The following is a 27959-nucleotide window of genomic DNA, read 5'->3' on the forward strand; positions in this document are numbered from 1 at the left end:
CCCCCCTGTGCCTTGGCTGGGCATCTGCACGCAGGGTCACCGAGACCTCCCTCCCCACCCCGTGGGTACCCAGAGCGGCTCATTAATGTTGATGAGGCACTCAGGCGGGCGCCCCAGCAAAGCCCAGGAGGACACCGCTAATTACCTCCGCCGCGCCGTGTCCGGGGGCGGGAGAGCGGGGCAGGGGCGACCCCCGGGGCTGGCACACCCCGCGCGGTGCCAACGCAGGGGCGGGGCCGGGCCCCTCATGCATATGCAAGAGCTCATTAGCATGGCGATGACCCGCCCCCGGCCGTTCGCACGGCGGCACCGGGCTGGCCCCGCCCCCTCATGCATACCCCGGCCCTCATTAGCATGGCGATGAGCGGCCCCGCCCCCGGCGGCCATTAGTGGCGCGGCGCCGTGGCTGCGGGGGCGGGCGGTGCTGTGCGCTCGGCTCCGCTCCGCTCGGCGCTGCCGCTGCTCCGCTCGGCGGGGCGGCCGCTGCTCCTCTGCTGCTGCCGCTGCTCGGGGCGGCGGGGCCTGCGGCTGCTCAGCCCGAGGAGGAGGAGAAGGAGAGCGGCGGGGAGAGAGGCAGGCGCCGGACCCCGCGGCGGCGGCGGCGGCGGCGCTGCCGCGATCGGCTGCGCTCGGCTCCCCCATGGCCGCGGGCTGCAGGGACGGCCCGGGGCAGGAGAAGTACCGGCTGGTGGTGGTGGGCGGCGGCGGCGTGGGCAAGTCGGCGCTCACCATCCAGTTCATCCAGGTGAGGGGCCGCGGCGCCGGGGGGAAAGCGCTCCGCCCGGCGGGGCCTGGGCGCTGCCCGGCGCGCAGCGCGGGGGGGCCGGGGCTGGAGCCGGCGCGGCGGGGCGGCAGCTCCTGGCGGCGCCGCGGGATGCTGCCGGCGGGGCAGCGGGAAGCCAGGGGTGGGGAGGCGGCGGCGGCGTGACCTTGAGGGGCCCGGGGCGGCGGCGGTGGCCGGGGTGGTGCGAGCCCCCGGGAAGGTTCTGGAGGGCGGGAAGGGGCGGACGCCGCCCCCGGCCCGCCGGGCGCCGCCGCCGGGGTGGGGTTCGCCGGGGCCGGGCGCGCTCAGCGCCGGGGCCGCCGCGGCGCTGGGACCGGCGGGTCCGGTGTCGCGGGCGGGGTCCGGCCCCGCGCTCCGCCCGGGAAGCGGCAGGCGCGGTCGGCAGCCGCGGCCGGGGAGCGGTGACACTCGGCGTCCGGCTCCGAAATAGCTGCCCCGGGCTGAGCATCTTGTACCGGCCCGGCGAGGGGCCAGGAAGCTCCTGCGGCTCCCCGCGAGAGAAGAGGAGGGTTTGCAGTGGGCACGCTGTGCTAGCTGTGAGCAGCCACCCTCCACCGCCTCTCTGAGCTGCTGTGGATCCTTCAACTTCTAGACAATTGAACTTTTTCTTTTATTCGCTTTCAGTAAAAAACATGACAGAATAGGTGCTGCAAAGCGTGCGTCTCAGTCTCACGAGGAAGAGCCCTTTTAACTGTTTCACCACTAATTCAGCCGTAGCCCCTTTATTTATTTTCATCCTCTGCCCTGTTGCTTCGCGTTTCTACCTCTGCCTGTTTATGGTGGGAGGAGGAGACAACCACTTGCGTTCTGCTTGTTGGTGTAGCTGACGGCAGATCAGCAAATCTGGAGAGCATAGCTTTTTGTTTGTTTTCTTTTATTCCACTGAGGAGAGGCCATAATGCTCTACCAACCCCTAAGATAGGCTGCTTGACAGCGGGGCAAAGTTGTCTTTTAATGCTTGGGGCAATGGTGTTCTCAGCTAATATTTTGTTACAACAGGTGATCTGATAGCAAATAGACTATTTCTTTATTTCAGATTTTTGTCACTAACACGTATGTCCATGTGTTCATTAGTTGTAGTACTCTGATTAGAATTTAAGCTCTGCAGAATAGACTAACTAACTACACAAGAAACAGCGCTTTGAAATTTTGGGTAAGTACTGGATAACTGAATGCTTATAAAATCCAGGATCAGAACAGACACTTTGGGAGAATTAGCTCTTTGGAAGTTAGTTTGAATGGTGTATTTGAGATTGAAATGTGTTGTACAGTGCCTTTTTTCAGATGCATAGATGGCTGATCAGATACTGGTAGAATACTGAGTTGTTGGTCTGTTTGAAGGTGATGAGGCTGGAATAACTGCAGTCCTCTCAGTGTGTGGATTGAATTCCTCATTGCTTGTGTATGGAGATAATTGAGCACCGTGGTTGTCTGAACCTGGTTTAGGGTGCTGTTCACTCAAACATGATCCTGCTGCTTTAGCTGGTGTTGCCTGTGTCTTGCTGTGAACATCTAAGCTGGCTGTAACAGTAACGTGTGCAGCTGGACGTGGCTTCAGTTCTGAGATGCTGCTGTCTCAGGAAATGTTGCTGAATGGATTTCTGGATTCCTTGGCAGAATCAAAGGCTTTTGGATAACTTTAACTTCACAACAAAAATGCTGTAATTTCTATTAAAGACAGAAGGAGGAAAAAAAAGTGAACTTCACACTTGATGCCAGGGCACATCCATTTATATTAAGAGCAGTAAGGTTCTGCTGGGTACTGGATAGCTTCAATAATTGAGCACGGGTAGAAATTAATTCTTTAAACTAAAAGTTTGAGCTTATATAAAATGTAAATAAAAGTTTTGGGTCAAGTGCTGTGACTGACACTTGTCTTCCAGCAAATACATGCAAAAGAGGAACCTGTGTCTGCTTTGTCACATATAAGTATCTCTTCGAATAACAGCAGGAAAAGAAATAGTTCACTTTGAAATAGTGTTGAGGGAACAGCACTGTAGTGTTAAGCTGACACGTTGAGGGTGAGATTTCAAAACAACTTATTGTCAGTTTGCATTAATTTATCTTCATCTCCTGCCCTCTCCGCAGCTTTATCTTGAGATAAAATCTTGCCACCGCAAAGTGAAGTTTAGCAGAAAATTCAGCCTTAAAAAACACCAGACCCAAAGAGAAATAGCTGAGCAGTACCTCCTGAACAGTACCTCGGGTACCTCAGAGAAGAGTTTTGTGTTGTTTCCGCGCTTGCCATGTGGTTACGGACAATGAGAGATGAGGCTTGCTGTATTATTTATATCCCTCAGTGTCTTCCTGAGCTCTTAAAGCTGTGATGTTATCAAGCGTGTGCAAAGCCCGTGCAAGCACTTAGGTAGTTTCTGTATGGGCAGTGTATTGCCAGATACATTGTTTGTCTTTTAAGGCTGCACAGAAACTGCTCCAAGTTGTTTTAAAATTGATTACAAGCAAGTCACGTGCTTCATTTTTGGAATTTCTTAGGATTAAGTGACAAACGTGTAGTGTGGCCTTCACTAAAACATGGATCAGTACTAGCTCTTGCCACATGACAGATCGTGATGTCAGTGAAAGATTTAAATTCTATTTTGCTTTTTTATTCCTTGTGTTTAAAATATGGCTGTCAGCAACTCAGTTTTGAAGCTTAAAAAGGAAAGTGTTTTCTCCTTACTGATAATGGCAAATATTTCTACACTTGACTTTGCTCTCCTATAATTCTTTATTTAATTTTCAGTAAATCAGTACTCAAGTACAGTTGTTCTTGCTTTTACTTCAGTGCTACTGATTATTTTCTGGTAAATAAGACTATTGTGGTGACAGGATATCATGGGGAAGCATGTGCTGTGATTTACGTTGTATCTTTGAAAGACAAGAAGGGATTCATATTTGAAAACGGGAAAAGTCTTCCTTGATTTCAGATAAAACAAGTGAAAACACGAGGAATGGAGGATGTAAGAAGAGCTAATGAATCTGCCTTCTTTTGCCAGCTTTCTGGGATCCTGCACAGCTCATCCTTTCCTACCTTGTTTAGGTGTTGGTGGGGAAGCAGAGAGCGTTCATTCCTACAGGAGTAGTAATGGCTGAGGTTATGGTAGGGATCAGCATGTGAAGCACTCCTGTGTGAGTATCAGTTCACCATGATTGTTGTGCTCAGTCTGAGCTGAAACAACAACGTTTTTATAAGGAGGCTGAGTGAGCAAACCCATCTCATACAATGAAAGCTCTTTCACTTACTGGGTCCAGCATCACTGTGCTAATTAGTGGAGCAGGAGGAGCGGGTGCACGAGGTGTAGTTGGTCACTTGTGTACAGCTGCTTGTGGTCCTGGGTTCACTTCTCAGATGTTCATCTAGAAATTTGGAGGAACTTTAGAGTACAAATTAGCAGATCAAAGCTTTCGGTGGTTAGATGACTGTAGTGTGTTCCTCAAAATTCTTCCTCTAGGGAGATAAACACAGCTCAATATTGCTGTTGGTGGGCCAGGATTTCATCCTGGAAATATCAGATCATTTCCTTTAAATCAGGATATGATAGATGAACTTACTGCTGTTGAGTCTGTGCACTGTTAAGACAGGAAGTGAAGATGTTTTAATTGGGGAGGAGAGTTGATGGGATGTCGAAGCCATAAACTCTAGGAAAGCAGCAGTGAATGATAGCTCAGCATTCACCACAGCATTTTGTAAAACTCTAAGTGGTAGAACCAAGCATTCCTTCTCTTATTGAAAACATACACAAATAATCCATCATGCTTACATCCCAAGAGGCAGAAAACTTTTAAAATGCATTGCAGCCAGTTAACTGGCCTCTTAGCAGGCTGAGGTATTTGGGAGTATGAGCTGTGCAGAGCACACAGCTGTTGCCACAATAGCTTTTCTCCAGCTGTCATGCAGAGGTCTGTCACAAAATACCCCACATTCCCCTGTAACTCAGCCCTTTGTAATATTCAGGTTTCCTTGCTCAAAGGGAATACAGCCTAGCAACTACCTAATCACCCTCTGAATTTTTTTTTATCCCGCAGTTGCCATTTACTTCATGGTTGTTTTTTTTTTTTTCAAATCTGAACAACGTATAGCTAGTTTTAGCAGTATTCAGCAAGAAAGTCTCCAATGTTTTATTCTTTCAAATCTGCTCTGCAAAATAGTGGATATTTCTGATCAGAATTGATAAAATTATTTTCCTACATTATTTTTCTCTTCATAAAAGTATAGCTTTTGTTTTGTGACAGTGACGTGTATAGTTTTACATACTGAGCAGACTCTAGTGACCCACATGAATGTATTAGTTAATAAATGTCCCTAGATCCTTGAGATGGTATTGACTGGACATAATTAAGTGTGACTGAGTTCAGCTTAGTTTGTCAGTTGGCCTGATGTTACCTGTGGTAATGCATGAACATGTTTGAAACTGCTAAAACAGTTAATGTGATACAAAACGCATGTAGAGGTTCAGTGTTTGGGTTTTTTTTGTTTGTTTACTGATTTCATACTGTATTTACAAGCTCAAATCTTACTGCCAAATTTGTAAAAGAAAGTATTTTTCCTACTGCTCTTAAACTGTTGGTAACAAGCTCTGATTGGAGCTGAGCTTACTGTTCCACTAACTAGTGAGTAAAATGAGTTGGATGTAGATTTTTGACTCTTGAATGTTAATATCAGACACTTGTCTGAAAGCAAGCATATGACTTGCAGATGGATGGCAAGCAGTTGTTCAGGCTTTTTTTCCTCTTTTTCTTTTACTTTTCCAAGCTGCTACTTTCACAAGACTGTTAGTTCTCCTTAGCTAGAAATAAAGCTAAAGGTGGGTTATCTCAAAGGGTCTTTTATCTCTGAAATAGCTGTTGGGCAACAAAATAGCTTGTTCTGAATTTTATGCTCTAAATATGAATTTCAAGCTCTAAAATAGAGTAGTAAAGTAGATTGAAAAGCAACAACTGAACATGCAGCTGGTGCTGGAGCCAACGTACTGGATGTTTGACAGACCCTGATGTCTCAGTGTACCACTTCTGTATGCTGGACTCGGGATGTGCAAATCCCTCCGGAGTTTCTGGGTGTTCTGACTAACCCTCGCTGACCGTCCAAAAAAATGCTCTTCAAGTAAGTGCATAAGGAAATCAAAGGAATCGGATGCCACGAATTCCAGGCTGCAGATTCACGCAGGGCTATGCTGGGACTGGTATGCTTACATTGTGATAAAGCGTGGGGCCTTCTTACCGTGAGTCGTGCAGTGTAACTCAAGGTGACAAAATACAGTCCAGGAGAGCGAGCAACTGATTGTTGACATCTGTTGGGGTTAAAGGTGGGAAATAAAAATCCTAATCAAAACAAAGCACTTGTGATGCAGTCACCTGGAATAATAAGGGCTGCTTGTTGCCCTTCTTGTGAAACCTGAACCGCTCAGCTTCTTGCTTCCTGGAGCACTGCTACCACGTAAAAGGTTGGACTCGCTCCGATGAGTTGTAGATCTACAGCTTGGGAATGTGGTAGATGACTTCAGGCTTGCCTTGCAGGCAAGAAGGAAACCTTAAGTTACCTGTGAGTATAGCCAGCAGTGGCATAATACATCCTAAACTACTCAACAGGGATGCCATGTGCTAAATGGCACATACAGGGTAGGACTGAGCTGGGTTCAAAAGCTGGCATAAATTTGTAGCAGTGTGGCAGTTTTGAGATACTCATTCTGGTTTTGAGCAATTTACAGTTCTTTCCCAAAGTTGAAATTCCTTTGGGATAACCTAACGCGCGTCGCAGTCAGAAAGCACCTTTCTGTGCGTTCACTCCTGGCAGCGGTTGCTTATATAGCAAGTAAATATTGACGTACCTTTTGGTTATCAGGTTGTCTTCTACTGCCACTTGCACAAGGAGTACTGGCACAGCTTCCCAGATTACTGGCCGGCATGCCCTTTGCACTCTGAGGGATGAATAGGCAGCCGCTGGCCTGTAGCCCTGTTCCTCCTTCCCGTACTAGAGGGAGAGGCTCCTGCTTCTGGTTTTGGCTGGAGCTCTGAATTCCAGTGTTCAGTAGTGGTGGTAGAGGGTGGCTCTCATAAGTAGAGCCCTTATATTCCGGAGAGTTTTGAAGGACCCGAATGACTCGTATTTGTATGCCTTGTGCAACCTGTTCACACTTACCAAAAGCATTCCCAGCACTGAAAATGTTGTGACTGAGCTCCTTGATAAATCCAAAGATAAATACCAGCTTCGTGAAGTGTAGCATAGCAGTCTTCTGGCTAGCTGGTAGGAAACTGGGTTTTCTGCAGACCTTCCCAAATGAGTCACTTTTCAGGTCTAGAGTGGCGTGACACGAGCGGAGAACTTCTCTGTTGGTTGAGACAATTCAGGTGGCTTCAACTCCACAGGTTTGGTATTCTTGTCTTCAGTTATGTTCATAAGGCATTGTTAAAGGAACATCTAACAACCAGATAAATGCATCACTTCTGTGAATGTGTTCGAGTTCAACAAATGTGTAAAAGCATCATTAAAACTGAAATCACACCTATAATTGATACTTTTCTTTTTTATTCTTCTTTAGAACTTTGTTGCTCTCCATATAACTTCCAAAGATTTCTGGATGCAACTTTGAACATCCAAGACAAACTCTTACTGTAAGGAGTAAGAGTGAATGGGAACTAGATTGAAAAGTTTAATTGCCAATGATGCCATTAGGCAATGTTTCCCTGCAAGTGACTTGCCTTATCAAGTTGGTGGAGTTTGGTTTTGAAATTCTGTGGGACAGCAATGGTAGCCTGCTACTACAAATTTCTAGAGTTAGTTCCCAGATGAATTATTTCTATCTGAGCAGTGAGTGAGGCCCTTTCTGTTTGTCTTGAACTGTATCCTTCATTACTAAGGTATGATCTGTGACTGTGAACAACTTTTTTTTCTTGTATCTTTTTATCTTCTGTTCTTTGCTACTTTTTATGTTCTGTCTCACGGCTTAAGTGTGGTTGCAGCGTAGGTTTGGGATAGCCTGTAGGGCACTTTGTGGGAACAGGTAATGCAAAAGAAAATATTTCTCTCCTCTCTTTATAACATAATTACTTGAAGTAGATAGCAGACAAGGGATGTTTACCTAGTCTGTTTGCTTTTCTTACTTTTTCTCCTCTGATGACACACCATACGTATACTTAAGCTGGTCACATCCCAACCTGTAAAGTGCCCGATGTGCAGTGGTGCTTCTAGGTGGAACTTCCATGAAGTTGAAATTACTTTTTTATGGATTGCTTGCTTTTATTAGGTTGTTTTTAAGAGGGCTGGCTGGATTGCAGTGCATGGGCTGTTCTTGGTTAAGTTAAAGAAGGTCACATATTCATGTTTAAGTGGTTGATCTTGCGACTAATCAAGCATTGTGTGCAAGGGCTGTCATTACAGCGAGGTCAGGGGTTCTAATCTGCTGCTGGAATGGGAAAAGCTGGAGAACTTGCACTTAAGCTGTCCTTAAGCATACACAGAGCCTCAAACCCTGGGTGAGGGTTACTGGGGAGGACTGCGTGCACTTCTCTAGTTAGGTGGAGAAGTGCCGTAAACTTGGATATCCTGTTGGATGATGGAGTTAATTTTGTGAATTTTTGTAACGTACAGATGTGCTCACACAAAATCCCACAAAGGACTAAAAAGGAGAAGCCTCTAGAAGAGGCTTGTGTGGAGCTCCCCAGAACTGCGATTGGCAAGTGAGAGCTGCATTTGTGACCACAAGGGCTGTGCTGAAGCAATAGGAGTGGTGTGGTGGTGCAGGTGGAGGAACTGAAGGGCCTTGAAAGTGAGGGCAAGTTGATCGTTTGCTTTTTAGAAGGTACTGACAGTGGGGAGGCACAAAGCCAGGGAAATATTTTTACTCTGCAAGCCTGAAGAAACAGGGCTTTGTTGTAATTGAAGGTTTAATTTGATAAGCCAGTACTACCAGTAAGGAAAAACGTTGAAAAGGTCCCCGTGCTGCCACAGCAGTTTGCCACTATAGCTATTTACTCCCTCTAGTTTGCTGAAACTCCACAAGCCATCGGAGTTAAAAATAACCAGGGAATGTTTTTACCCGGGATCAGTTACCCTGTCTGGTTCACTGTGCAGCTTTGCAAACAACTTCATCTGGCAGTCGGGCTCATTTAACCAGACCTGCACCAGCTTCTCAGCTGCGACCAGAAAGCGAACTGTAGTTTTTGGTGAATCCAGATAGGAGTGAGTTCAGGCAGCAGGAATGTATGCAGAAGGGCACTATTAAAGATAGCGTAAAGTACTAGCTGCTAGCACCAGCGTGCCTTAATAATTAACCAGATGTTAGCACTGACACAGAAAAATACTACAGTTGAAGAAAAAAAATAGTGTAACATTCATAAGCAAAAGTACTCTGCAAATATCTTTATTCAGAGGCCCTATGAGAAGCATTATTTCTCAGCAGATTAACTGTAGGTACGCACGTTAATAACTATCAACTGTGTCACTTTCCTCAAGTCTTCTAAGCCAGAAAGTAAACTTGAGCTTCTACACAACTTAAAAGCAAATTATTTTTCCAGTCCTGTTCAGACTGGAACAGGAGCATTCTGTAACTGTAGTGATATTATAATATGTTGAGTCACTAGTTACGTTTTGCTAGGAAAAGAAATTTTAATATCACTGCAGTTACTGTGTTGAGTTTTTCTGACAAAACTAACATGCCCAGCTCATATTACAGAGCATCTTCAGCATTCCTCATTTAAGAAAACATTAATCCATAAACCTGCAAGCAAATCTGAATATTTTACTTCATTTGTGGTAAGTAGACCATGAAATGGTAGGATGCTGCTGATAAATCTGTGTGAAAAATCTGGCATCTTTGGGTAGAAAAGTGATCTGCTAAATTTATTCTGTTATTAGACTTGTTCTATGTAAGAAAAATAAGTGGGATTACAGTAATATGTGCTGCCTGAGGTAGGGAGTTTCTAAATTGTGTGTTCATAATAATATTTCTGTGTTTCTCTCCTTTTATGAAGGTGTTTTGTAATCACGTGTAAAAAGTAGTTGTTGATAATGTACTTGTGTATGTGATACCAACTCTGCTAAAAAAGCATACAGCGTTTTCCTCTACTAGCTCACACTAAGAGGCCTTCCTTAGCAAAACCAAATAAAGTAATGGTGATGTATTTAAATGGATTCTGGCTTTTCATGACCCAGTATTACTAAGAATGCAATTACGAGTGTATTTTGCAATTTCAGTTACTGCTCGGGATTTTTTCCTAGCAGTCTTTCTTTGAAGTCCTCCAGAAGCATAGTGCCCTTGCCTTTGCATCAAGTTCTCCTGCCTCCCCTCAGACCCAAAACAATAGTACCTGAACCTTTGACTACGTGACCTGAGTGAGATTTCCAAGATGCACATGTAGGTGCTGTATCACTTTGATTTCCTATACTTTGACTTCCCTTTAACTGATGTTCGCCCTCCCCATGGAGCAAGTTCTCACCCTGCTGGAAATTCATTACCAACTTGAGATCCTGCTTGGGGTCTTAGGGAGGCAATATCCTCGTGTGCTCAGCAGCACACCTTTAGTGTTGCAGTGAATTCTGAAGACTTTATTTGATGGTTGTATCCATGATAAACATTTTCCAGACCCTCAAGTTTGAAAGTAAACCTGTGAGGCCAAGACCTTTCTTAGCACATCAGCCAAATTAAGCCAATGATCTTTGTCTTACCATCTGTGTGTATTTAAATGAAAAGTTTTAAACTGTGGAGATAATCTTATTTCTGTCTCTGTAAGCCTAAGAGGGGGGTGTGGTGGAATTTCTTTTTTTTTCTAGAAATGAAGTGTTCTACCTGTGGCATCCAGTGGACCAACCACTTTGAATATCCTGCCTCGCTACATTTAATGCTGGCTTTTTAGCATGTTGTCATCAACCAACAGTGCTGTTGACTACTTAGCTTTGGTTTGGAGGCTTGTGCTTCTAGCTCTTATGAATTAGTTACTTCTCTAGCAGTTAGGGCAAAATTTTATGTTGTACGAGTGATGCTACCAACTGAAGTACTAAACCTTAAAGCTCTTATCTTGTTTGATTGCTACAGTAACTAAATGTTTAAGGTGCAATACCATGCCTGGATTATGGGAGGTTTAATCAACTGGGGGCACTCCAGAATCATCAAGAAACCATCAGAAGGGAATCGGGCTGCTCAGTGTAACTTCTTGAGCATGATTTAGGATTAAATGTTAGATAAAAACAGGTCTTCAGCAGTAAAGTAATTTGAGATGCTTCTGTTTCTAGCAGTTGTGTGATTTGTAACTTACTCTGTCATATTACTTCAGCCTCGGGGGTGATGCTGTAGAAAGGTTGCTGTACAAACATCCAGGTAAAATTCTCTGTAGCTGATGTGGACCAACATTAGCAGTTACAGTGAGACCCTTCTGCAGGCAGAGAGAGTGAGGGAGGGATGGGACAGGCAGCAGATTAACCACTGAAGATGATGATATGCGTACAACTGGGTGAAACCTTGTGCAATGGGGGGAAGTTAGCCTCTTCCAGCTCTGCTCAAGATGGAGACTGAGACTCAAGAGTGGCTACTCTTATTGCATGGGGGGCAAGAAGAGTTGTGAAATGCCTCCTGTGTGTAATCCTGATAAGTGAGTCCTGTTATCAGATAAGAGGGTGTTCAGCTGAAGTCCTACAGGGTTTAGACTGTGTCAGATCAACTAATGGAGCCAGAGGTTTCATTTCTTTCAGGTTCAGCTGGAAGTTAGGGCAGCTCTGAGTCTTCAAGCTGTTGTGGTCTTCTGTCTGGCCCAGCTGCTGCGGGTGCCTGTGCATCTCTGAGACCACTGAGGCTGGAAGTGAGGTCACTGCCTGCCAGTGGATCCGCTCTTTGGTCCCCGGGTATTTGTTCTGAGAGCATTACTTAGTGCAAAGAGACATTTTAAATTGAGTGCTGTAGTTTTATCAAGGATGCTTCAGGTTTTCAACATTTCTGAATTCCTGTATCTGTGACCTAAATCTACTAACTAGAGAAATTGTTTTGGCTCGTACAGTTCCTGCTTTGTTTCTATCTTACTGGAGCAGTACACCCAAATATGTTGATGCATATATCTCAACTTCTTTGATTTTAAAAAAGATACTTGAAAACTCAGCTTTTGAGGTATCTGAAGACACTTTTTCCTTTTGTTGTCTAGAAGTTTTTGCACCCATTAGAATGGATATAGTGTGTATTAGGTAATTGAAGGATTTGATAAATTATTTTTGTCAAACTATTTTTAGTCATATGTATTCTACAAAAGTTGATTAAAATTCACTAATATTTGTAAATTTAAAATTACCCAATATCTGTGTTGGTGGGACTATATGGAGAAAAAAGCCTCAGATCTGAAGTAGTTGACTTCCTTGTCCCAATATTATCTGCCTTCTGCCAAGTAGGTTACATTCCACACATTTTTAATAGTGGCTTCCCCTCCTCCTTAGCTGCTTTGACTTGTTTTGTGGGAGAACTTGAATATTTCAACTCAGACACCAGAGGTCTTCTCCCAAAAAAGGAAACTGATAATAAAATTGTTCATTTAGAGCAGAATTTGAAAATAATCTGATCTGTGCTGATCTGAGTGTCTATTTAGTGGAATTGTGATCAGGGGTTTTAAAATCCAGCTGAGTTGGGGATTTTGCTCAAGGTTTAAGAGTTTTAGAATTTCAAGGTGCAATTTTAGGTCTTAAACTATTAAAAAAACCCCATCGTCTTCTATGTCTTTCTTCAATTTACAAATATTCTGAGAGAAAATAAACAAAAGCCCTCCATCTCGTGAGTTGATCTCCTGAAAAAGACACTGGCTGCCTGTCTGCGTGAAGGAAGGTGGTGATCTGGAAGAATTTGTTCAGGGTGATTTCAGAAGATGAATAATTTAAACTGCAGCCACTTGCTTCAGACTAGATAATTGAGACTGGGTTTTCTAACAGCTGAACAGCTTATGTTAAAAACTTAAAAAAATTCCCTGCAGTGCATGTACTCTAGGTAGCTGTTTTGTACATGAGTAATCCCATGGTAAATGAGTAGGTTGAGAAATTTAAAAGTATCTCAGCTTTTCCCCTGTGCTAGGAGTTACTATGAGATGCTACTGTGATGGCCTAACACTGTTCACCCAGGTATTTATCATCTTTCTATAGCTTCTTCCATGAATGGGTTATGATGCCTCTGGTCTCTCCTCAATGGTGTATGTAGGCAAAGGGGCTCATGCTACTTGATTCTCCTAAGCAAAACCCCATGTGTGTGGTAGTACTTTTACTGCTGAATAAAAATCTCTTGAGTTGGAACACTGACTGTCAGCTTCCACACTAGTGTTTCTGAGTGTGTGCTGTTGCAAATGAGTGGCTGCCTGCTCTCCTGGCAGCGGGCTATCATAGCGAGTCATGGGAAGATATCCCCAGATTTGCTTTTGAGTCTTCAGGATCTGATGGTCATTTCCTAAACCTGAAGCATGTAGGCTGTCAATGCCAGAACATATTTGAGGAGAGCTTTGTTGTAAGTCTGCTTACTTTCTTAAAAAAAAAAAAAAACAAACCCAAAACCAATGAAAAAACTTCAAACAAAAAACCAGCAGTGCCTTACTGGGTCTTGATTCTGTTCTGCAAGTTTGTAGCACATATGGTCCCTCTAAGCAGTTTTGAGTTTTGGTCATTATGAAAGGTTGAGTTTAACACATGCCCAGGAGATGAGACTTAGAAGACTTATGATTTAGATTAAAATACTTTCTAATGCTGGAAGAAAGCTTAAGAGAGAAACTACTTGCCTTTAATTGGTAGCATCCACCCGGTCCGTGTAAATAACAGCAGCTTTGCTGCATGTTAAAAGCTGGCAGAGCTGTGTGGTGCTAATCCTGTGTTAGAGGTATGTTCACACTTGGCTACATACGAGTTAACCAGCAAGAACATAAGGTGTTCTGAAGGTTTTCTGCTTGTCAAACTGATGTACTGCCTGTCTGGAGACTTCACCTCTGATTACTGGAACTCTGAATAGTCCATTATTCTAAGTATGATGAAGTTGAAGAACCTGTTTCTAATCTATAAAAATGAGAGAAACTAATGTGCTTTCCTGTGGTTTTGGTGCAGAAGGCTGGCTGCCTGTGCATTCCACGCTCTGTTTTCTCTTCACTGAATGCCTTAACCGCAAGATCTCTACTTGGTAGAATATGGGAGCGGAAATAGCAGTAGGGTTTTTTTTAAAAGAAAAAAAAGCAACAAAAAAACCAACAAAAACCCTTCTGATCAAACCCTGTGCATTCTAAAGCTGCCTTCTGAAAGTAAACAAATTGAAGGTCTTTGCACACCACTCACACATCTTAAGATGGCATTTGCTGTACTGCTGCCTCTTTATAGATTTAAATGAAACATTTGCAGGAGTCCTTTGCTCAAGAAAGCAATCAAATAATGATGTTCCCTATTTATTTGAGATCATATGTTATTACATATGCCTGTCAGACCTGTCAGGGAAGAATTTTGCACACTGCAGTTTGAATTTAGATGTTTCTCTGTAGATTAATTTCATAATGAAAATGAGTGTGTTTAGGTGATGGAGTATGTTCTTTCCTTCAGAGCAAGATGTTTTAAATTGTATTCCCTACTAGATGTATGGTAAAGCCACTTTTTCAAGTGCTGCTAACCTGTTAGTAACAGGTTACCAGAGTAGAGTTACAGAGTTAGTAACAGTAGTGGAGGACTTGGCATGCAGTGAATTTGGCTAGTTTGGTATGAGTTCCTTCTGTACGTATTCTGAATTGGGGTCAGGTTATTTATTTGTTAACTGCTCAGTTCCTGTCAATGTGAACTTGCTTGGAGAGAGAACAACTTGGAATTTTGTTTGCTTCTAATGTTTTTGTTTGTGGATTTTATAATTGTTGTATTTCATGCCATGGGAAACTCCTGGGTTGCCTTTTTTCTTGCTCTTTGCATGGGATAGGTAGTTCTTCTGGTGCTGTGCCTTCTACACTGTAGAATCAGCCCCTGAAGGATTATGGCCTCCAGAAATGAAGGGGGGAATGGCTGGATTGCTTTGGAGGGGATGAGAAAGCAAATAAGAGCAGCAAGGTTACATTTCAGGAGTAATGACTTCTCTCCTGGAAAGTCTTATGGGACCTGTCAAGTTGAAAGACTGTAAACCAGCATAGTGCAGCTGATTGTGGCATGTAAGTTTAATTTGGCATGTTATGATAAACAAAACGGATCTTCCTTGTAAGTTGGTACTAACCTGTATAGAAATCTAGTACCTTCTGTGTTGTTTGTGGAATTCAAACTCTGGGTTTCTAAAGGCAAAACATCTTAGTAATGAACAAATTACTGAGTTGCTTTTGTGGCTGTTCACAGGATTTGTCCTGAAGAATGTAACTTACTTCATTAGAGATTTGTTACAAGTTAGTAATCATAAAAGCAGAGAGAAATAGCAACAGGGAGTGGAACCAACTTGTCTGAAGTGGAGAAATAAAACTAGCATGATTGAGTTCTTTTTCATCAGTCCTTGTCCTTCTTCACTTTGATCATCCTTGTATGTGGTTTAGACAATATGTTTACCAGTGCTTTTCATGACCTATATTCATCTGATGTGTACCTCTGTTTTCCAGATAATGATCCTTTTCTCCTCAACTGATGTCTGTAAAAGAATAATATATAGAGAAGTCGGCATGTATCTTCTAATGCAAATGAAGTAAAAAAATCATGTGATCTGGCTGCTCTGTGCAGGCTGGCAGCAGCTTGCAAGTTTAGAAAACAAGTTTATTTGAGAATTTATGTAAATTCCTTGTAAGAATGAGTGCACACAGGGGACAGAAGGGAAATCACCTTGCTGGAAACCCCCGGAGCTGATCTTGACTATATGCTGCTACTGAACTGAAGTATTTGAATTTGAACCCTTAGTTTTTAAGTTCACACTTTTAACAAGCTAGAAATCAAAAAGCCTGCTAGTCATCTTGAGGAGGGGAGGGTAAACCGGTCAGCATGAGTATGGTGTAGGAGAAAAACAAATTCTTTACATTTTTAGTGGTATGCCTTCCTTATTTTCCTTTAAAACTTGAAAGCCTACTAAAATACTAGATTATATTTTATTCAGAGCAGGAATAGCAGGAGAGGGAGAGAAGGATTTATTCTCTTCCAGTGAAATTTGGTAAAGAACTGTCCTTGAAAGTTTGCCTGGGATATATGGGTGGCTCTGAAGAGTTAACTGTGCTCTTCCTAAGAAGTGGCAACAGAAAACTCAGCTTAAGTGTGTTTAAATAAGCACAGAAAGTTACAGTTTTTCAAAAGGATGAGAAAAATACTTTGTTTAATGAGATCTGTTGTATGTAGACCTGTTGTGCTTCTGCTAGCTTCTAGCTGGGCTGGGGCATTTCCCTAGAGCAAAGTATGTGAAAGAGTAAGATCCCTCAGCCAAAGGTTTTTTCTTTCTGTTGATGGTGAGTCTACTAAGCTTTGGGATACCAGCAAAGGCCATAGTAACGATACATTCTTGGAAGGGTTTGTGTACCTGCAGTGCAGATGGTCCCCCTGAGGTTTTTAATATGTGGGTCAGGTAAGGAGCAAGGGAAGAGTGCAAAAAGGATGAATTTTTTTAGATCCAGTGGAGGTCTGCATGCTCGTGATGGTCTCAAGTTCTGTAGATGCATTGAATAGTTTCCAGAGAGTTTGCTGCTATACTGAAGGAAGAGCACTTAGCTGTTAAAGCCCTGTTTGCTGTATTAATTTGCTTACCAATTACTTAAGCAAAGGTGCATTTACAAGCTTTAGATGACAGAACCACAAGTGGAGAATGGCTGTCTCAGGGCCGTGCTATCACAGCATGAGTGGCTGGGTTAGTATATGGAGCTTTTGTGCTTCAAACAAGAAATTAGGATACCCATTGTTTCATGAGAAAAGGTCTTCAATGGAGAGCTCAGGTTCTGCCTGAGCATCCAGCTCTTCAAGGAAATTAGGCACTGTTTACTGTCAACAGTTTGTGCTTTTGAATGAGAGTAAGTGTTTGGTCTCAATTTAAGGTCTCCTTCCCCATGGAGGAACTTCCCTCACAAATGGTGGGTAGAGAACTATTCTGGAACCTACTCTAACACAGTGCTAAGTAGGATATTGGAGAATAAAATACTAAACCTTGCTTTGCAGTGATCCTAAGGTCTGTGTGACTTTAGAAAATGCTTCTAGATCAAGCTGTGAATTCCCTAAACAATGAGGGATTGCCTGTGGATGTGATGTTTAATACAAATCATGGGTTTTTATCTGTTACTTAGAATCAGCTCCACCACGGGAAGTGATGATACTTGATGTAAGACTGCTCCAATCTTTCATTTGCTTTCTTTACTGCTACCATAAATGGCCATACTGTAAAAACACTTGTTGACTGCGTGTGGTGTCTGATTATGTAGCACCTCAGCTGAATGTTTGCTTGCAGTTTCTTGATGTGGTTCGTCATAGATGTGGCTTTTTGAAATGTGAAAGTAGGTATTTGCACATAAAACTAGTTTGTGGCGCCGTGTAGTATGAAGTAGGTCTTGACATGAGAACAAGTCTGCTAACGTGCATCTTGGGCGTGCTGTGTCTCTGGGTTTTAATCGGAGGAGGATGCTCCCTCACCGCAGATGCATTTGGTTTTCTTGCTTTAGTTACAGCAACGCATGGTTTGGGAGTAATTATATTCTCACTGGGGTAAAACAATCCTTGCTATTAAGATAATACAGTCTCTGAAAGTACAAAAGCCATGATTAAGACCTAACTGCTTAGGTCTTCCAACTCAAAGGTCGTGTGAAATATTCATCTAACGGAATCAGAAAATCACTTAGGTTGGAAAAGACCTCAGAGATCATCAAGCCCAACCTTTGACTGATGACTACCTTGTCAACTAGACCATGGCATTAAGTGCCGTGTCCAGTCTTTTCATGAACATTCTTAACATTAACTTTGTTAATGCTGTAGATGTTAAGTAATGTTAGTTATCTCTAACATTTTCTATTCCATGTGATATCTATGATAATTCAAAAAAAATAATAAACTCCCTCTGAGTTTCCTACGTGTTTCCCTGCCCTGTGATTTGGGGTGATGCTGACTAAGAGTGGTACTACACCCGCAGGTGCAGAGGCGAAGGGGAAGAAACACTGTGGTTGGTTTTAGTACAACCAAATGTTTTGCTGGTAAATATGCTTTTTTTAGATGGAAATTGTTGCTTGCTTAAATATGTTGACTGACTACTGAGGATAAAAGCATTTTTATTAAAATTTGAGAACATAAATGTATTTCCATTTGACACTCTTTTTGACTTTAAAATCTGAAGTTGCTGAGGCTGAAAATTCTGGCACTGCTTAAGAGCATTTAATTGTGCTTACTAGGGCCTTAGGATCTCTTCCTATTCCCTGTAGGTAAGCTAACAAGCTAATTTTAGCAAGATAGTGCTTATTACCAGTTTTGTGCAATGAAATCTTACTTACACGTCAGGATTAGCAACTGTAAAACCACTGTGTAGTTTCTAGTTCCTGGAATTTGACTGTGTGCACATTTCCTCATGTGTAAGTTGCAACCATATTGGTCACATTGTGCTTTTCAAGTCTTGATTAAATGAGAGGATAATGCCACTCAAGAACTTGCTTCTGTCAATCTCCCTAGTAAATATTCCTGTTGTGAATGACTTGGCTTCATGACTGCCACGCTGCTGGGGTGTGCCTGTGTGCAGCCACTTGCTTGGTGGTGCAAAAGGGAGGGCCATCCGGGCATCTTCCTCTTGGTTGTTGTGCAATTCTGATGTTGATGTGACTTCATGCAGGCTGTAAAAATAATTTGGGTAAAATAGGTACTGCCCAATTTGATACTCTTCAACTAAGTGTAAGTGAGTATGGATTCTGGGGGAGGCGCACAGAAAATGTTAGGTTGCACATAAACTTCATGTAGTAGTTTGCAGAGTTGCTGATTTAAAAGCATGTTCAACTGATTGTGAGCAACCTTGTGCCATGAGCTGTGGATGTCAGTGTAGCACAGGCATGGACAGGGACCTCAAAGGGAAATAAAACGCAGGTGCTGGAGGTACCACAGGACAGTACATTTGGGCTGACTCGTGGGACACTGATGCAAAAAACAGAGCAGTAATTTCTAAGCATTCCCAACCATGAGTCTGATTGTTTGGTATTTCTTGGTTTTATTTCTGTTTAGGATAAAACATTCTCTGTTATCTCATGTATTTCTTCTAGGAATTGCAGCTGTCTGTCTGTAATGTAGAAGTTCTAATATACATGGCTTTGCTTCTGAAAAGTCAGAAATGAAGTGCTACATATCCTATTGTAAACAGTCCTGATGCGCTGTACCCCTTGATGAGAAAACCAGGCTGAATTACACTGTTGTCAGATGGGAAGGAGTAATAACCTTTGATCTTGAAATCTGCTGCTGGTGGTAGCGAGAGAGAGTCTATGAAGACATTCTTCAAGGACATTAGGATTTAACTTCCCTGCAAGCACTGATTAATCTGGAAAGGAAAGCATTGTACTCTGCTGGTATCTGTGATGGAAAATAATCAGTATTACTTGGTTCAAAGCGTTTTGTCCAGCTGAAGCTTTGTTTCAGTTAAACAAGTCCACACTGCAGGTTCTTTGCACTCCGTGTATTTCATTTCTGATATTTGTTCTTACAGAAACCTGGAATTTTGAAAACAGTGGTATTCATTTGAACTATTACTTACGAAGCAGTAGCATCCACATTTGTGAGAACAGCCTCTGTTTAAAATGCTTGTGCTTTCTGACAACCATCGTGCCTCCCCATGATTTCAGGTCAGCCTGCACCACTGAAATACCTGTGTTTAGTAACTCTCTGCTGAGATGGGCTAGGATTTCTCAATCTTACTCCACGGATGGAGTAACTCACCACATTGCTCTGCTAAGTTCAGTTGACAAGGACCAGGTCTGGGCTCTTTTTCTTCCCATCTGTGGAATCAGATCTGTCGAACACTGCGCCCGAACAGTTGAACAAAACAAAGGGGCTGCTTGTGTGCCAGGAAGGTCTGAACACACTGTCCCTAGCGTGGAAAGGCTGACGCAGCCTGCAATACCTTGGAAGAGATCCCCTTCCTTCCTTTTCACTCTCACAATTAGGTGGGTTAACCTGACACCTGAGGTTAGAGACAAGGTAAAAAATACTCTCAAGCTTTTCGTTGTTTGGCTCTAAATCTCAAATTAAGGTTATGAGTGCTTCTCCTTGATGTGTCTGGGTTAAAAATCTGATGCTGAAATGTGAATCTCTTGAAAAACTTCACTGTGTGGAGGGGACATTAAGGTTACAGAGCTTGTTGCTGCCCTTGGGAGTGAGTGGCATGTAGGTGCTCTGTTCTCCTTCCTGGTCCCTGTGGAAGCCTGTGTGCTGGCCCTGCTCAGAGCAGCCAAATCTGAAAGTACAGATCACATGGAAAAAAACCCACTTACTGACCAGTACAAATTCTCCTTCTTTCAGAGGTTCTGCTGCTTAGTCACAAACTTCTGAGAAATAGTTTCAGGAGGTGGAAAGCACATTTTCGTCTTAGAGTAGAGTGTGGTGACTGATATGGATGTGTGAAAATACCTGTGTACTCCTGGCTGCTGAGCTGCTGCAGTGGGTGGGGCTGCAGCGTGGGACTTGTGTGCTTGGGTTGGTCAGACTGGTTTGCTGTGGCTTTCATGCCCTGTCATTGTGGTGTGTGGAAAACTTAAGAAACTGCCGTGTTAGAAGTGTGCGTTTAGTATGTTATTGCTGTTGTAGTTTTTTAGCATGAACTTGTTGATAGCTTGCCACCTGCAAGCTGTTCAGACACCCTTTTCGAAGGGGAAGTTACCCAGTATGTTTTCATTTTAATTGGTTTTGCTGCACATTTTACTATTATAATATGTGCATCATGCAGCTTGAGATGCTGGCACTCCTGAATGATTAACACACTTTCAAGAAGTCCATTATTTCGTGGGTTGGCAACCAATTATTTAATTATCATTTGAAATTGTCATGCTCCAGGATAACTGCTATATGTTTTACTTAGTTGGGTGAGGATTTACGGGGAAGGCTAGTAATTATTAGCCTTGCTAATGAAAATAGATGGCTAAATAACACAGCTGTCGTTTCAGCATTCCTGATGCTTCTGCTTATGACACTTTCAAAACTTAAAGATAATAGTAATTGTCTGTAGTCTGCAAATTTAGTCTAGACAGTCTAATCTAAGGCCAAAAGGTTGGAGTTGAATAAATATGTAATTTGGGCAAATAAAGCTATTAGAGCTGTGCTTATCTTCTTGACGCAATAGTTCTTATTAGATATAAGTGCTATTTTATAGCCTTTTCCTAAATAATTAGCTTCTAATGATCAGTCAACAAATCTTGGAAAAATAAAGCACTCCAGACTTTGCTAATGAAATTGAATGTTTTTATGTTGGATATTGTCCAAGCTGGTGTTCAGAAATTCCATGGAATTTACTGGTAATTGAAAAAACCCCCTATAGGACAGGAACTAGTGCATTGCTATCGATGCCTACTATAATCTGGCAGTGGAAATAAGATCTGTTACTGGCTCTGAAGGAGTCATCTCAACTTTTGATTGCCTATGTGCTAATAGATTCTGTGTCTCTTTTTCTTTTTAGCAGAATAAGTGGTATGATTAAAACTTATGTAAGCTTTCACTCTTTCAGTTCAGTCCCTGTTTAGCACTTTATATATAGATATATGTAGATATATATATATGAGCACAAATTATATATTAAAAAAGTTATATATATTAGAGTTGGGTGAAAAGGCATCTTCTAGTGATATGAACTTTATTGAAGTGTCTGGACATATAGAAGTGGTTTGTATGGCTAGTACGTAGGAGAGAGATTTCTTTAATTTTTGGCTGGTAATTTGAACTGTCTGGTCTCTTGTTAGTCCTGAAGGCAGCAGGGAGTAATTGTGGAATGCCAGAACTGGAGATGATAAAACCTCCCTCTTCCATTAGTAGGAAGTTGCTGTAGTTTAAATGTACAGTAAAATACTAGCGTAGAAATATTTAATCCTAACTTGACTCATTCTAGAAAACTGTAGGCTCTGGGTGTAATGGGCCAGTTAACCTGACTGTATCACCATGTTAAAAAAATGTTTTAAGATGAAGAATGTTGAGAATTTGCCTTCCTCAAGCTTCCTACCTGACTCTTTCTGATGAGCTGTGGTCCAAGCCCACATCTGTTTCTGAGCTGTTACAAACCTACACAACTGACAACAGCACCTGGCTTTGTAGAGATCTGAGATGTAATAGAAGGGTAGGAAAATGCTCTTACTATCTAGAACGGATCTTTAGTTCCTACTTTCAGAGTAGGAAAGACATTAACTTAAGAAATTTTTGATCTTAGCTTGCTGTGGAGTCCCAGAGATCAAACATTTTCAGCTACTTAAAATGTGAAATAAGAGTTAAGAGTTGCTGGAGTGCAGCTTTGTTTTACTGGCTTGTTGGGCTAGAAGAACTTGTTACTACATTAATGTAATTGTATGGCTCCAAATGTCCATAACCTAAGCTAGACAATCTGAAAAGTCTAATTAACAAGCAATTTGTTTGCAACTTGAACCTGTTTAAAAGGTTCTGAGTTGATGTGAATACTTGCACTCTCCTCAAGAGGTTTTTTTGCCACGGAATGAGCTTTTTTGATCTGCATTTCGGGTTTTTGTGTGTTACTCAAGGAGTTATGAAGTGGCTTCTTTCTTAGTAGCCTGTAAATGCCCTAAATATGGATCTCCTCAGAGCTACTCACCTGAAGGCTGTTGCTGACTAAGTTAGGTCTAAGTCACTGAAGAGCTATTTTAATTTACTGTAAGTCATCTTCTCCTGTTAAGGTACTAAAGTTTATAAACCAAAATTTCTTGCATTACACAGTATATCTTGAGGCATCCTCATGATTTCATGTGTAGGAGAAAAGGTGTTCTATAACTTCTGCCTCACCAGGAGATTTTTTTGAGCAACCTTACCTTCTTTTCTCCTACAGCTAAAGTCCCCATTAGCTGGTAATACAAAGTCCTAAAATCGGACATGTGCTTTTTCAAAAATATCACTGGCTTCTTGAGATAAAAACTTGACTTCGTTGTGAAGAGCTTGTGTGAGCTGCTAGGTTGAAAACTGCCTAAACCTGATAAACCCTTATGGATGAAAAGATAACATGTCACAAATATTTTAAACATTCCTTGAATTACAAGTGGGTAAGATCAGGAGGATGAAGTACTTGGTGTGTTCATAGTTCCTGCACATACTTACTGTGAAGTAAAAATGAAATTAAATTAAATCAAGACTCATCTATGCTTGCAGTATAGAATGTTTTACAGTCAGACGTGTTTCGACTTGAGAAATTGCATAGCCGCCTTCAAAGAATTTTGTAGGTGCTTACTGGCATTAAAAGACATTAATTCAAGGCATTACAAAGAAGTCTTCACAGACAGTGAAAGTGTACATTCTCTGATCTTGAGTCATGAAAACTGCACCACCAGGAAGTATTCAAGAGGTCAAAGTTTAGTGCGTGTATTGCCTAAAACAGGTCTCTGTGTGAGTGTACTTGGCGTTTGGTGTGGTTTGATTTTTGAGACATTTGAGAATTATTAATTGGAGGGAAATGTTCACAGGCTGGGTGAGCTGCTAATACTGAATTGCTGTAGCCTGGGGAGAGCTGTAAGCTAGGAACTGAAAGGAGATGTAAGCAAAAGTACAGATTCAGTTTAAAAGGTGAAAGCTGTTTTAAAAAAGTATCAATCTGCTGGTTTTTTAGGAAGTTAATATTTTAAAAGGTGTTCACATGCATTGCAAAATATATATTAAAAGAAAACTTACTCTCCTCAGTATTCGTGTTATGTGCATGTAACCAGTACCCACTCTGCCCATAATTGGAATCACAGAATCCTTTAGATTGGAAAAGACATTTAAGGTCATCAAATTGGTGTGTATTATCTCTTTAAAAGGGTTACTCTAATGGTGTGTTTAAGCTTGGCAGGATGTTAGCAAAAAGGCATGTAACTTTTCAGCAAAGTAGATTTAATGAGTATTGTTTAAACCTCTATGATTTGAACACACACTGAGAGGCTGCCTTAGTTGTTTCAAAGATACTTTCTTTTCCCCAAGCGAGTCGGCTCTCTCTGGGTTTATTCTTAGGGTTTGGTTTTTTTTCACTGAATCTTGTAATTATCTGTTTAGGAGTCACACTCTCCAGATTTCAATCTATAAAACCCAAGTTGTTTTGCCAACCATGCCTGGGGTCCCAGGTTTGAGGGAGAAAAAGGGAAATTGTTTCCTGTGCTTCTGCACCCTAAGTGAGGTTGGGGAAGGTAAAGCTTCTTTATTTTAAGTAGCAATTAGGGGAATGGCAAAACTTAGCAGACAGTTTTTTAGGCATGTTGAAAGATGTAAGAGTTGGTGAATGTTCCCTGTCAGTGCACAAAAGTCAACTTGATTTTAGTCGTTCATATTGAGGAGTCTTGGTCCACTGCAGACTTACTCCTGCAGAATAAGTTGATGATCCAGAACCAACAGGGCTCTTAAATCTGTAACACAAGTCAGTCCTGCTGAACCAGGGACGAAATCTGAAACTTCCTAGCATATGGCTGTCTGGAGAAACAGCATTGGCAATGAGTGCGTTTATGGATACAGAATTCAAGTGTTCATTTAGGAAATGTAAAAATTACAGGTGCTTAGACAGAATTAGATATCTGTGTTAGTTTTCAGCTTGAAGACACTTTACCCTCCGTATATTTTCTCCTCTTGCTCCCCCCGTTCTAGCTCATGTTTCCCCACACCTGTGAGGGGTGAGGAAGTTTTGTTTTTAGGTACTTTGAGTAGTGCGCAGAACAAAGTCCATAAAGAAAAGAACTGTGTTATATTTAGCTAAGTGCATTAAATGTACCCATACACTGAACACAGTTTTCTTGGTAGTTTTCTTTTTCTGATGTGCTCACTCCATGATCAGTGTCTGTGGAAGGACAGGGAAGGGGAGAGGGAGAGACAGAAGAGTATGTGACCATATAATCTGCCTAACTCACACTTTTAGTGTTTCCAGACCAAGCACAACTTTTTCATGCAATGCAAGGATTGTCAAAAGCTGAGGAGAAGACTTACCTATACTTAACCGAGGCAGGTGTTTATTTTTGTGTTCAACTGTCTCTTCTGTCTTTGAACTGTATGCTGGCAGGGGGGCAATTTAATGGATACACTCTGCCATGGATTATTCAAGAACTGTGCATTTTCCATTATGCTTTTGTTCTTTAACAGAACCATTAAGATTTGATTAAGCATGTACTTAATCATCAAGTTCAGTATTACATGTATATGTATTGCTAGTTCTTCAGGAACAAATAAACACTTTTCAACCTGTGTATGAATTTCCAAAGGGTTTAGCTTGTACATGGCTCATGTCATCTGTCTTTCACTATAACTTTCTTCAGTTTAATGCTCTTCTCTCTTTGTGTCTCAGTTTTCACTGTTCATGAAATTAAGTGCTTCACATCACTGGATAATGGCAGTAATTGTAGTGACAAATGGCATCTGTTTCCCTGGATAGCCATAACAACACTAGCAGTATACATTAGAACAGTGGGAAGTAGTGTAAATGGAGGGAAGCATCACTGATTACTTGCAAACTGACTATCTTTCAATTTATATTTTTTGGAAGAAAGGAATGGATGTTCTTCCTGTTTGTATAATTAAAAGAAAAAAAACTCTTTAAGATTTGTAGGAATGTGGGATGATTGGAGCATGATACACCTGGCCTTCTGTAGTATGAGCCAGTGGTTTAATCATTATTTCTTCAGTCTGGTCTTTATCAGCATTATTCTAGACATTTGGTCTGCTATTCTCCTCAATGTTCAATGCCAGAATGTTTCATCCCATTCTATAAAGTGTGACTGTTTATGGCAGGAAAGCAACCTAAATGCCATCTTGAGCGCTTCTGCTTGAAATCGTGCTGGGTTGCTGTGGGTAGCTCCTGCAGTCTTCTTCTGGTACTGGCTTGGGCACTGCACAAAAGCTTTGCAGAGGTGGCACTTCCAGTCATCAACCCCAACAGCATCCACCTCCTGCTCCCCCAGCACCAACCAGTTAGACCTGTCTAGAAATATCGTGTCCTAGTGAACCATCTGCCCTTGGAGAGGTGTATGTTAAGTATTGGAACAGGCTTGTCAGAGGCTCTCTGATCAGTGGTGTGCTCTTAGTTTGTTTATTTTTTTCTGTGACCCAAGTACATGGGGCTCTGCAAAATGCTAAATTTGTGTGTTTTGCTGTGTCTGTTCCCTTGTTCTGGAATGCAGTCTGGGCTTATGTTTGCTTCCAGAAGTCCGTTAAAGTTTTTTCCTGTGTGTTTTCCTTGTTTTCTAGCCAACCAACTCAAATATTCTGAAGAAATGATTTAAAGAGCCTCTTTTGTGCTGTGAAAGGAGGTGGTTCTTTTAATCTTTTGAGGTGCTGAGGCCTGAGCCACTGTTTTGCCTAATTACCCCTTCTGCTGGGCAGGTTACCTCTGGACCAGGGCCAGTGTAGTACTTAAGCAAGGTGACAGGTTACTACCACCCTTCCTCTAGGAACATGTCTGTGGTGACATAGAACCTGTCTTGTTTGCTCCTTTGGGACAGGAATGTAGATTAAAACTCCTAGAAACAGTCACCTCCTCTGCAGCCTGGAGGGGAGGGCACAGTGTGACACTGGGGTCGCATTAGTATAGACTTGACTGCTGTGCCACTCCTCCTAGGTGGAAGGGTTGAAGGCAGAGGCTGAAGATTTCATGGGTGGCAAAACGGTGAAGATTGCAAACTGATATATGCAGTCAGATCTTAATTCATGGCTGAGAAAGCTGTTGCAGTGTAGCCAAGTACCCCAACCAAAAATATGTTCATTTATGGCCCTACTAACTGGCCAGAGCACAAGAGTTCTGGTCTTAAACTATAGCGCTGACTTCATCAATTGGAATGATAGCCAGCAATAGCCACTTAAATGACAGGAACTTGGTCGGGTTCTTGTCTTTTTCTGGGTGAAGTATTTCTGATGTTATCAGCATGGTGTGTGATAGGGCTGTAGCTGATACTGTTATTTGTTCTACGCCCATGGTGAAGATGTGCCACTGCAGATAGTGAATTGAGCTTCAGCTTGGGTGAGTGGGTCAAGTGCAGACATGTTCTTGGTGAAGTGCAGGGGAAATGAGGTAAAACCTAGAGAAGAGATGATACTGCAAAAGGTAGTCACAGGAGAAACCGCCAAAAGAAACACTCTGTCAAGTAGCACAGCCTAGGAGATGTCTTGGGATCCTATATTTCGGTTATTTGGGAATGTGCTCAAGTCTAAAGTTGAAGCTTTGGTGTGTAGCATTGACCAACATGTTTGTTTTAAGTTCTAGCATACAAATTATAGGTAGGAAGGATTTCTGGGCTATTTGCAATGCTCAAATTGTAGATGCTTATTTAAATCCAAAGCTGGTCTGTAACTTCAGCTGGAGGGTAGAAACCCTTCTGTTTCCTTGCTTTCACTGGGTTTCTGTTTCCTTGCTTTCACTGGGTTGGAATCAAAACCTTAAACATGTGGAAAAAATTTAAATAAGCAACCAGTGGCTCTTTGAAACATTATTTGTGTGTTTAGTAAATACAGTTGGAGATTATAGAGAGAGCAAGGATGAATATATATTTTGGCATGTACCACTCCTTTAGCTTTCACTGCTAGGCTGCCTTTCATTGTTTGTCCTTCAAGCTTTGTGTAAAGATAAAGGGAAGAATGTTATGCAGCCAACCTCTGGACTGCAGCTTAGAGCAGCCTCCCTTTGATGGCATCCTACTTCTCCCCCCCCTTAAAACACAAAAGTGCAAAAGAAAGTAGTCCTATGGCTTTTTGGTTTGTGGACTGTTGATTACTTTATGAAGAGTAAATAAGAAAAGGTGCATAAGAGCTGTGAATCAGCACTGGGGTGTCTTTACTTACTTGTTTTTATTAATGTATGGAGCAGGACTTGAGCTCGTAAGCAAGTCCAGCTAATGGGGGAATTTCTCTATGTGCATTAAAGGCAGCATAAAAAGGGGGAAGATGATAAACTGAGAGCAGGTTTTCACATGTTCTCCTTACCAAAAGACTTGAGTGATTGAAACAATGATTTAGAGATTGCTGTTGCCTTAAATGGAGAAAGACTGCTAGAACAGTAATCTGTATAGTAGTGTCATTACTTCTATGCACTGCAAGTAGAAACTCCTGAAAAGGCCAGGAGATTGTGTGAAAAGCATTTTAAAATGACAA

The 27959-nt window shown here is 42.1% G+C and overlaps 1 protein-coding gene across 1 annotated transcript in view; it reads left to right on the forward strand.

Annotated features, from left to right (window-relative positions):
• Nucleotides 1-365: 365 nt before the first annotated feature.
• The window catches only part of RRAS2 (RAS related 2), a 44186-nt gene continuing 16592 nt past the window's right edge, over nucleotides 366-27959 (forward strand). The window contains exon 1 of the mRNA XM_051804265.1: nucleotides 366-745. Coding sequence (XP_051660225.1) covers nucleotides 641-745 — 105 coding nt within the window. The 5' untranslated portion in view covers nucleotides 366-640. The remainder of the gene's footprint in view (nucleotides 746-27959) is intronic.

Source organism: Manacus candei, unplaced genomic scaffold (assembly GCF_025592945.1).
Source record: "Manacus candei isolate 608988 ecotype Guabito, Panama unplaced genomic scaffold, ASM2559294v1 h1tg000060l, whole genome shotgun sequence".
In the NCBI taxonomy this organism is placed as follows: domain Eukaryota; kingdom Metazoa; phylum Chordata; class Aves; order Passeriformes; family Pipridae; genus Manacus; species Manacus candei.